This window comes from Aristolochia californica, unplaced genomic scaffold (genome assembly GCF_029961685.1).
Source record: "Aristolochia californica isolate CCGP_79_NKW_82.1479 unplaced genomic scaffold, dmAriCali1.0.hap1 SCAF_7, whole genome shotgun sequence".
NCBI lineage: Eukaryota > Viridiplantae > Streptophyta > Magnoliopsida > Piperales > Aristolochiaceae > Aristolochia > Aristolochia californica.
In genome coordinates, this window is record NW_027182268.1 from 2766748 (window position 1) to 2777857 (window position 11110).

Genomic DNA, 11110 nt, shown 5'->3' on the forward strand with positions numbered 1-11110 from the left:
ATTGATAGTTGAGAAATCAATACCATTAAGTTTTCTCCTGATGAATGAACCAATTAGTGCGTCGCGTATCGTGTGCATCCTCCATTAGAATGCATTAGAAACTCATCGTCGTCGTCCCGACGTTGGTGAATGGGTGAATGGATATTAACCTGGATGTCTTTTTCAGAATAGACATTACTGTTTGAGGCTCGGGGAGAATGCGTCTCAATTGTTTAAGATTTTGTTATTATCTAGGGGGGTCGGCTAATGGCTAGAATTTGGATACGAATATGGCGACGTTGGCATCCAATGTGCGGACAATGTTCTGGTGAGTCTCGGCTTTGTTTTTTTTTTTTTTTTCATCGGACTGTCCCATTTACGATGCCAGACAGTGCGGAGGAAGTGGGAAGTGGGGATGGTGGAAAACGCGGACTTTTGCGTTGAGGGTAACTCTTATCGACTCTGCTTTTTGCTTGAAATAGAAAAATACTTAAAGATTCGTGTTCATGAAAGCTCCACTTGAGCAAGCTGCAGCTTGCTGTTTACGGTGGCGCTTTTTTTGGTCAAGTTGAGCCATTAATAAGGTAATGGCTGAAATTATGGGCGACCATGCTCAATTAATGTAATCAACTAAGTTATCTCCTCCCCTTCTTCCTTGATTCAATCCCTTAAACCTTTTTCTTCTTTTTGGAATTCGGCGGATCCTTCTTTTGCGTCATCATCTGTGTGGACGCAGGGCGAGATTTAATAAACTTCAAGTACAATATACTCGTCTCGCCGTCTAGCACGGGGTCCAGTCTCGATACTGTACGTGGCACGTGTAAAGCAATCCTTCTCCCTTTCACCATCCGTAGTATATCTGAATCCCTCCCCCCTCCTCTGTACGCTGGCGGGGACGGGAGGAGTGTAATAAAATGTTGCACGGAGGAGTTCGTCCGGCGATGCACTTTGCGGCGACCATGTGTTATCTCCATCCGACTTCTTTGAAGGAACGCAATAAGAGGCCCTCTTGCCCTTTCCTACTTTCTGTCTCCTTCAGACCCATCGTTGCGGCGGCTGATCCCGTCAAGCGTATGCCGACGACGCCTGCGAAGAAGCCTCCGATTTGTACGGCCGACGAATTGCATTATGTTCCTGTCCCAGGAACCGTCTGGAGGCTTGCTCTTTGGCGATACACGCCTCCTCCTAACGTGGGTCTCTCTCGCTCTTTCTATATCTCGTTCGGTTTAGTTGCGAATGGTTCTTAATAATGCTCCTCTTTGCTCTGTTAATCTCCAGTCGCCGCCGAGGAATCATCCTCTCATGTTATTGTCTGGTGTTGGGACGAATGCCATCGGGTTTGATCTCTCGCCTGAGGTTCGTCTAGTTGCTTATCTTTTTCTCTTTTAGTGGTGGAAGCCTTCGTTTCATTATTTGATTTTGATTCGCTTAAAGTTTTTCTTTTCTGAAGGCTCTTATCATTTAGTCGAGAGTAGTATAGGATCGATCTGTTCAGTGCAGGGCGACATTAATTTTTCTATTTTATTTCATATCTTGTGAGGAAACTGCAAAAAACCAGATTTTTATATTCCATAAGCAAGTCTTAATTTTGGGATTTCATATAAAAAAATGATTGTAGTGAAGTATCTGTGAGGAAAAGAATTCATTCGGAGTTCCAAATGACACAATTTAAATGGTTTCGGCCCCTAACACAGATGTCTCGAGCTAAGAAACCGAAACTATGATGTGGTTTAATTTTCTTATGTTTTCCACATAAGAAAGATAAAACTCCATTTAAGTATATACGAGTCACCCCTTGAGAAAGTCCTCTGTTTGTAGGTGTAGGTAGTTGAGCTAATGACCACCTACCATATATCCTAGCGCCAGTTGCATATGTGAGCATCATAGATCCAGACACCGACTATCCAATTGAACCCATTGTTGTAGTTGTGTATTGCTCATGATGAACCATTAATTCTGTCCCTTTATTGCTTCTCTATTTTTGTTGCTTTTCACTTAACAATCATAACAGAAAAAAAAAAAAAAAGATTTTGCTATTCACATCCAATGCAGCCCCTGTTTCTTATTTTTTTTCTTGTTATTAATGATGTGAACCTTTTGCAGTCTTCATTTGCTCGCTACATGTCTAGACAAGGCTTCGATACATGGGTTGTTGAAGTTCGAGGTGCTGGCCTGAGCATACGAGATGAGGAGTCCATTGAAGCTGAAAACTCTGTCAACAGAAATATTACATCTAATCTAATTCAAACAGTTGAATCTGATGTCCAAAATACTCCTAGGTCTGCAGAACAACAGCCGGAGATTAACACCCCTTCAAAGTCTGGAACTACTAATGTGAAAGGAGATAAGTTGGACAGTTTAACAGCATGGGATGAAACACTGTTGGTTACAAAATTAAGTGACAGTTTATTGGGTTTGACGGAAAGACTTTCAGGTTTTCTCAATGAACGGCAATTAAAAGTTATGCTGGCAGATTTTATTGACAAGCTGTCAAACCTTCTGGAAGATACACAATTAAGTGAGTCCTTCATTGAAATTAGAGAAAAGCTTTCAAATTTGTTGGAATCAAGACAAAACAATGCCATTGCAAACCAAGTAAGAGACTTAAGTGAAAGGATTGTAAATATTGTCGAGGAAGGACAAAGATCAGTCTCACCTCAATTTTTTAATTTGCAAGAAAGGCTTTCAAAGACAATTGAGGATTTCCAAAAACAACTTGACTTGATTGTGAAGTATGACTGGGACTTTGACAATTACTTGGAGGAGGATGTTCCTACTGCGGTGAGGTGACATGTCTTCGAATGAAATGCTCTATATTTAGCTTCTTGTACTCTTAGTTAAAGTTTGTTGCATTGCCAACATGCCCCAAGTGGGTACATTCAATTGTTGAAGGTTAACCGTACATACTCTTGATTATGCTCTTAACTCAATCTCAAGAGCCTTCTTTCCTGACTTAATAAATAAGTACCTAAATTCTGCATTAGTCATGAAAATTACTCAAATCATATCATTGGTGACACATCCAGCGCATGGACCAGCAAATATCTGACACTTGCATCAGTTAGTGTATATTTCACAAAGAAAGTCACATTCGTAGCTGAAGCTTCAATTGAGAGAACTATTTCATGTTTCACACATTTTTACTGAACTTATGATTTTCTTTATAACACTAAGAAACTTAGATTTGATTACCACAGATGGAATATATACAATCTCAGACCAAGCCAAAAGATGGGAAGCTGCTGGCAATTGGCCATTCCATGGGAGGAATTTTACTTTATGCAAGGCTTTCACGATATGGTACATGGCTACTTACTGTATGTATTAACTTACAATGTTGCTTTTAAAATTCTACAGTATCTATCTTGAAAAGATGAATTTCTATAGTTTTCATCTGATACAGTGCAATATTTGGGTCCAGAAATTATGGTTCAGTGCAATTTTTCTGTTGATACAGTATTTGTGTTTTGAAAACTATGCAATATATTACTATTTTTGTTTTATTTGCTAACTGTTACAGTTAGGTCTAAGTCCATCACAAAATGACTATCCAAGGTTACAAGGTCATTTCCCAACTACTAACTATTGGATTATTCTTAATACTTATCTATGCGAAACTATTTCTACTAAAACTCTCCCTCACATCCAAGCCTACACAAAAGGATAATGGGCCTCAGATGTAGACAACACAAAACAAGGTACAAATTATACCGGGTCTAATAAGGCAATTGTCCTGCTCTAATACCATGTTAAAGTTATTTCCAGGTTCATCCCCAAATGGCTAGCCAAAGTTAGAAGCCATTTCCTAACCGGTGACCATTGGATTTTTCTTAATGCTAATCTGTGTGGGACTATTCCCTCTAATACTTACTAAGTTACAACATCTGTTTTGCAGTTGCAAACTAATAGATGTGTTTGTGCTTATGAACCATGCACAAGCAGTCTTTCTTATATAATTTAGTCTCCTGCCATGGGGCTTTCGTCAAATATGTTAGGGTCTTATCTCACATTTAAGTTTTTATAATTGTGCTCTACATAACCTCTTATTGTAGGGGTAGTGAAAAGGAAATCAGTTAAAAGTAATGGTAACTTCCAAATATGGCCACTTAGTTGCTGTATTTCCAAAGCAGCCTTATTATCAACATTTAGTGGACAAATGTTGACTCACTGGTAGTCAAGGTTAACTGCACCACTGGAAGTTAATGTTTTTTTTTTTTTTTTAATGTAAGTACTTGAAGTTATGTTGATCCACTGTTTGACACATGTGCCTTCTTCTTTGGTTGGGGGGGGGGGGGGGGGGGGGGGGGGGGGGGGGGGGGGGGGGGGGGGGGGGGGGGGGGGGGGGGGGGGGGGGTTGGTTTCCTTTATTTTTTTATTTTTTACTATTTTTTGTGTGAAAAAGGGCAGTAGGTGCAGAGCTGGAAAAAGGAAAGGGATGGGGGAGGTGGAGGGCATTCAGGTCCTCATTTCTGCTGCATTAGTGGCCTTTCCTTTCTCTTTTAGTGCCTCTCCCAGCTTGAAGAGGAGATGTTCCCAAAAAACATATACACAAATCCTCTCATTTGGATTGTATGCATCATCTCTATTGCATGTGTAATCTTGTATACATCTATAAAACGTTTTTGTAAAGAATTTTAGAATGAAGGACTATCTGGATTTACAGATTTAGTTTGTAACTGGGTAATGTTCTTCAGAAAAATAAACGAGAAAAGGTTATATGTTAGAAATAATCATCTGGCAGTGTCCATTAATATTTTTAAAGTCCTTACCCTGTTGATTTATTTATGTGCAAGTGCATCCCTTACATCAGGTAAGCCTGCTAATTTGGTAAACAGTAATTTACTTTGATAACCCTCAGTCATGCCAGTGGTTGTGATGCTTTAAATATCTGAAATCAACATTTGAAAACATGAATCATATTAGTCTAGACCTGTGGCTCACAGGTTGCTTAATTATGTGTGCTAGCATCATTCAATTTTTATACTTCAATCTACTGAAAGTTAATTACAAAAAAAATATATATATATAACTGCAGCTTGAAAGAATTTGAAGATATGGAAAATTGTATTCTAGGTATGAAAAACTGTAGATGTGGACAAAGAAGCAACTACTAGAATATTGTTTCTTGTCCATATCATCCTATGTCAACTTCTCTGAGCTCACTCAGATCCTTAATGTTCTTTAGGCGAAACCCCCCCCCCCCCCCCCCCCCCCCCCCCCACACACACACACACACACACCGGCTCCTTTTGAGTTCCATTCTTTTATGCTTATCATTAGAGGGTATTCCTCCAGATAATTCAAAGAGGAATTCCAGGCTCTATATTTATAAGATGTCTCATAGGTCTGTGGTCACTCTATTTGTTATCCAATTCGATGGGCAATTCTGTTACACAAGTAAAGATATTGAGTCTGCTAAGATGAGATGTTAAGTTACCAAATTAACTGAACTGCTCTTAAATCGTTGTAGTCATTAGTTTATTGCACTGCTTTACAAAATTCGTAGCTGTCTCTCCTCTGTCTCTCTCTCTCTCTCTCTCTCTTTGTACCACAAGCTCATGTATTTTAGGGCTCTGTGAATTTATTTTCCATTCTTCTTGAGAGTAGTATTTCCAGAAAGTTGTTTAAACACCAACCTTGGAATGAAGCAATTTGATTGTAAACTTGCTTGATATGATTCTTCTATAGTTTTGGTATTAAGAAGCAGTTCCTTTATTTCCACTTTTAACTATATTGTTTGAAGCTTTTTCTTTTTTGTCTTTTTTTTTTTGTTATCTGAAGCTTTCCAAGGAAGAGACCCAGGATTGACGGCAGTAGTTACTTTAGCATCATCTCTTGATTACACGTTTTCAAGATCTTCACTGAAGTTGCTATTGCCTCTTGTAAGCTCATATTGCCCTTCATATTCACCAGTTAGACAAATTTGTGTTCTTAATAAAGCCTGTAAGGATCTAGTGCCATTTTTGTGTTCCATAGGCTGATCCTGCTCAAGCTCTCAATGTTCCAGTCATCCCACTTGGAGTATTAATGGCTGCTGCATATCCTCTTGCATCTCGGCCTCCATATGTTTTGTCCTGGCTCAGTCCTCAAGTGTCAGCAGATGATATGATGCATCCTGAGTTGTTTGAAAGACTCGTTTTGAATAATTTCTGTAAGTCCAGCTTGCAGTTTTTCAGGGTTCTGATATCCTTTGTATCTTCAAAATCTCTGTAGAGATATATAGCTGTTAAATTCAGCAAGAGCTTGGCAAATCTTAATTGTTCCAGTTGAATTTTATGTTTATATCTTATCATCACTTATAACCATGATTGGCAGGTACCATACCTGCAAAACTTCTCTTGCAGCTTACAACAGCATTTCGAGCTGATGGATTGCGTGACAGAAGTGGAAATTTCTTTTACAAGAGTCATCTCTCAAAAACAAATGTTCCTGTGTTAGCTCTTGCTGGGGACCAAGATTTGATCTGCCCACCAGAAGCTGTATATGGTAAGTATAATGAGCACGAGGCTCAATCTAGAAGCTGTATATGGTAAGTATAATGAGCACGAGGCTCAATCTACCCATATGGTCTCTAACTCTTTACTTGCTTTGACAGAAACTGTTAAATTCCTTCCTCAACATTTGGTGACCTACAAACTTTTTGGACAACCAAATGGTCCGCATTATGGTCACTACGATTTAGTTGGTGGACGACTGGTACAAGTTCTTAGACAATCTCTGCATTTCTTAACAGTGAAGCGTTCAAGTTTTTTAAGTGTGTTAATGGTGCTTTTGTTTTCTTGCAGATGGTTGATGAAGTATTTCCCTGTATTATTGAGTTTCTCAGTCGTCATGATAAGTAATGTGATCCTTTCAACAGAGCTGCCTTGAATTTTAGCAAGCAGCATGTTGAAAAGTGTTAATGGCAATTCCCATTCCTTTACTTTAACCAAGAAAAGTAAAATACTGATTACTGATGAAGATTGTATGTTGCAAAGCATTGAAAAAAAGCATTGCGTTTGTTGTAACTCAAAATCTTTCATTTAATATTCTGGGCACACAAAGAATATGGTTTCTTTTTTAGCTTGGTTTTTAGTTCTGGTAGTTCACATATTTAAGCCTCGGCCTTTAGGCAACTGGCACCCCAACAGGAAATATTTCATTTTCAAATCGAGAGGGAAGAGAACTGTTGAGGCATATATGGTGGTGGTGATATTTGTTTAACGGCAGGCATACAAAAATCTCAGAGAGGAGAACCAAAGCAAGATTCCGGGTTGGGAAGAGAATGTTGTCATGGATTTATTTACACTTGAAAGAATTGAATGCTTTTCTTATTTCAGCAATAGTAAGCTATACATTTCATTAGAGCAGTAGCTGCCGTCACTAAATTCAAAACCCTTGAGACAAAGGAAAAGAAATTCATCATTGAGCTGCTACAACCTTGCAAATCGGGCAAGCATTCTTCTGCAGAAGCCACTGCTTTATGCAGTTCAGGTGGTAGCTATGACCACATTCTAGCTCTCCAACTTCATCATTTGCTTCATATTCCTCCTGCATTTCCAGCAACAGTAAAAGACATTCAAACTTCCACAAATGCCATATATCTATTAAGCTGTAAATGTTCTTGCTTCCAAACCTATAACATGCCATTTGGAATCTTGGATGATCTTAAACACAGAGATAGCCATTACTGTTCCACTCATTGAAGCTTACTGATTCAAACAGGTAGTGGATACATCTGATAGCAAGTATAAAAAATCAAGATAATTAGGACAAAGAGAAGACAAATTAGCCTACCTGACAAATGCTACATTTCCTATCTATCCCTGTGGTTATATGTGAAGGTGCATTGCTTAAGATTGAATGCTTCATTTTCCTGAGACATAGCAGAATCTCTTCATCTCTCAACCCTGTGCTGACATAGCCAATTCTATCACCCAGCTCAAGCAATTCCTGTTGAATAGATAGATATGTCATAATCTAGAACAAAACAGATAGAACAGCCCGAGGTAAATGTTGACATTCCATTTGGGAAAATGATGATATGCAGCCATGTGTTATCAGATGATAAACAATCTTCCAGAACAACCTTCATTGCCTGGTCTGTGTCGTGCCATAATCACAAAAATAGGAGACAGAATAGCCAGAATTTAGTGAAGCTATTGCAGTAGGTCTAAAAGGAAATAGCAGAAACGTCACGATGAAACTAAGACACACCAAATGACATACCTCATAGGACATATTATCAACATCAAGCCTCAAATCCCTATATTTATCGAAGTGATCTAATATGCCTGATAAGAAACTAGTTTGAAACATCATAACCTGCAAAAGACTACATCAGAAAAACAGAAGAGCAACGAAAAAAATGTTAATTTTGCTCCAAATTTCCAAAATTAGTTTCAGGGTGGGTGCATAATCTATAAGAATTGAGTTCAGATAAAATTTTAATGTTGCTTCAAAAAATAAGTTTCAAAGCGGTTGTCTGTAAGATTTGAGTTCAGATATCTGTACAGATCGAAGGATAGTTTGTCCAGTACCCAACAAATATCTACATCTCAGCATTGGATTGATTGCGGAAATGGATATTTTGTTATTGGCAGGCTACTCAGGCGTTTCGCAGAGAAACCTAAGATGATTAGAATTTGTTTGAGAAGTTGGAACCATCTCTCGTGCTTATGGCACTGGCATTTCTCTGTGTTTTGGTGATTCCATTACTCATCCATAGCATCGAAGTCCCTAGCATCAGAAAGCAAACTAAAGACAGAACTACCATGTTTTGCACTACTGAAACTGGTCTGATCTGAAATCACACTTAACAGACGATTGGACACTTCAGAACAAATTAGTTTTTGTAAGATTAGAATAAGCTGAGCAGCTCTAGAGGGAGACTACCTCAGCAAGTCCACCAGGAGGTCGATGCAATCCTCGGAAAAGGGGATGATGTCCACTACGTACTACATCTGATCCCGGGCAGTGTACTTGAATTGAAGATGTTGTGTCTTGATCATAGATCTGTTCTAGATTATGGATGTTGTGTCTTGCAATGCATGACCGCTGTTTAGACAAGGTAACAGAATGTGAAAAACTGGAGAATGAAAATAAAGATCAGGAAAACACGAAATTATCCTCTTTTGAACTCTGTCGGCAAGCCTAGAAAGAAAGGAACTTCAATTAAAAGTGACAATCGAGAATGCGAAACCAAATAAAGAAGCAAACTAATAATATGGAGTAACTGAAAAATCATTTCCATACCAAACCTTGCAGGCAATGGTCACAAGCTAAAAGCAGATGAGGAAAAGATAATAGTGTTGAAATTTCTGAACACATTATCTTTGGTGAAAAGCTGTGCTCAAGAATACGGCCAGAATCTATTTCAAATGGAAAACATAAACGAGACCAGTAATGATAGGAAGAACTAGCATCCGTAAGTGCCCAAAGCAGAAAAAGAATGGTAGCAATACACATCAAGGAAATCGTTCATCTTCTTCAAGAAATAAAGAAACTCAAATAAAACAGAGAAAGCAAGATGGATACAGGATTTTGGACAGAGAAAACAGAAAACAAAATCGGCATTAGATTTGAGCAAAGAAAAACAGCATTCAAATAAAATAAAAAGAAATACCTCTCCTATATTCCTGTCTCCGTTAGCACGGCCTCTGCCGGTCCCAGAGGCATTGGGGTTCCGCCTCGCGACCACACAATCCACGGATGTGGCATCTGTGGCAAACCCAATTCCTGGAGCGCACCAGACATCAGGCAGGAACACCATATTGTTATTACCTGACGATTGCTTCTTTCTTCCATTTCTCTGCTTCTTTTTCCTGATCCTCTTGGCCTGCCAATCGGCAGAAGACCTGACAAGGTTCTCGGGCGTCGAAACCTCCGCGGCGGAGGCGCAACCCAATCCTCTAAACGTCGCAGATTTAAAATGCATCTTCTTAGAAGAGGCAGCGGCAGCAAGAGCAGGTGGGTTGTTGGCAAAAGTCACGGAGAAGAGGGAAGAGAGAGCAGATTTATGGCGAGTGAGTCCAGAAGGAGGACAACTCGAGGAAGACGAAGGAGGAGAAGTTGCAGAAGAATTGAGGGGACCTGGGCTGATGGCTGAGTTGTATTTGAGGCGCAGAAACGGCATTGATTTTGCAGACTTGGATTTCTGCTGGGTTTGAGAGGCCATGTTATTGTTGGTGCCTTGGTGGTAATGGCTGGAGAAAGAAGACTTCCAATGGGTGGGTGAAACACTGTATATGTATTTGAGACTCAAAAAGGGGCCGCAGCGCGTGGCAAAATACTGCCAAAAAACTCTTTTTGTTTTTCCCCATCGATCACAAGGCTGTCTGACAGAGATCGCAGTCTCGGAATCTTTGGACTCCAGAAGCAAAACTTTGGCTGCTAATGGATTTTACAGTCGTAAGAGAAATTAAAACATTAAACCATTTCACCGTGGAGATGAAGCCTGGACTAAGAAAACGCTATGGATCGAGCTCCATGGTACTGAAAAACATTAAATATGGGTAGCCGTATTTCGGTAGCCACACTACCAGAGGGGATAAATGCTGCGATCATGATCCTGCGTTCGTGTTCTGATCAGTCAATCCAAATCGCCTGCACATGGTAAATGGTTCTTATCAGTCTTTCATTCCTTTCAAGATTCAGCAGGAGTGACAACTTAATCAATTCCTCAAAACGTTTTCATTCTCTAACCTCTCTAGAAGTAACAGAGGTGCCTCACCCACCTCTGTTAGAGCATCGGAATTTGGATTCAATGCATAGATTGATTACACCCTCGGACTAGACGAATAAAGAAATTAGAGAGAGATTCTGGGAAGCATTTGCCATTCAGTGGTCAATAATCGAAGGCAGAGAGAGGTGAGTGTCTGCAATTGATGCTTAAGCCTGAAATTAATACTAAAAAAGGGTTGTGTTTTTTAATCGAAAAGGCACACGGGTAAGTTTGCTTTATGCTTGTTAACAGGTTTGCTCCTGAGACAAATCTAAAATCCTACTTATACGTTACAGAGAATCGAATATCTTTCCTCGTCTGAACTCCGAAGTCCCATCAGTCGGAAAAAAGTAAAATAATGGCCACAGAAATACAGAATACGTCAAGAGAGGGATCATTCCTGATGGGAAGTATCCACAGCCGACTACT

The 11110-nt window shown here is 39.5% G+C and overlaps 2 protein-coding genes across 3 annotated transcripts; one reads left to right on the forward strand and one right to left on the reverse strand.

The window, feature by feature from the left end:
• The first annotated feature begins 785 nt into the window (after positions 1-785).
• On the forward strand, positions 786-7043 carry LOC137937035 (uncharacterized). The gene is made up of 9 exons (XM_068782061.1): positions 786-1169; positions 1258-1335; positions 2083-2760; positions 3177-3279; positions 5761-5861; positions 5956-6130; positions 6295-6465; positions 6575-6675; positions 6765-7043. Exons 1-9 carry the CDS (start codon positions 894-896, stop codon positions 6819-6821), a joined length of 1740 nt encoding a protein of 579 aa, XP_068638162.1. The 5' UTR covers positions 786-893; the 3' UTR covers positions 6822-7043.
• A 124-nt stretch (positions 7044-7167) lies between these two features.
• LOC137937652 (uncharacterized) lies at positions 7168-10186 on the reverse strand. 2 transcript variants are annotated; one of them, XM_068782763.1, is made up of 5 exons: positions 9584-10186; positions 8854-9015; positions 8188-8283; positions 7756-7911; positions 7168-7509 (listed from the first exon to the last, which is right to left on the reverse strand). In XM_068782763.1, the coding sequence occupies exons 1-5, from the start codon at positions 10133-10135 to the stop codon at positions 7381-7383; spliced, it is 1095 nt and encodes a 364-aa protein (XP_068638864.1). In that variant the 5' UTR covers positions 10136-10186; the 3' UTR covers positions 7168-7380. The 2 variants fall into 2 exon arrangements, with proteins under 2 accessions (XP_068638864.1, XP_068638865.1); XM_068782764.1 differs by lacking the exon at positions 8188-8283.
• Between the last annotated feature and the right edge of the window lie 924 nt (positions 10187-11110).

Excerpts from the sequence above, each read along its gene's own strand:
- LOC137937035 (XM_068782061.1), top strand. The coding sequence starts at position 894 with ATGTTGCACGGAGGAGTTCGTCCGGCGATGCACTTTGCGGCGACCATG. Across the intron at positions 2,761-3,176 it reads AGGAGGATGTTCCTACTGCG|ATGGAATATATACAATCTCA; the intron begins GTGAGGTGACAT and ends TGATTACCACAG. Across the intron at positions 5,862-5,955 it reads TGAAGTTGCTATTGCCTCTT|GCTGATCCTGCTCAAGCTCT; the intron begins GTAAGCTCATAT and ends TGTGTTCCATAG.
- LOC137937652 (XM_068782763.1), bottom strand. The coding sequence starts at position 10,135 with ATGGCCTCTCAAACCCAGCAGAAATCCAAGTCTGCAAAATCAATGCCG. Across the intron at positions 9,016-9,583 it reads GAGACAGGAATATAGGAGAG|CGGTCATGCATTGCAAGACA; the intron begins GTATTTCTTTTT and ends TTGTCTAAACAG. Across the intron at positions 7,912-8,187 it reads TTGATAATATGTCCTATGAG|GAATTGCTTGAGCTGGGTGA; the intron begins GTATGTCATTTG and ends TCTATTCAACAG.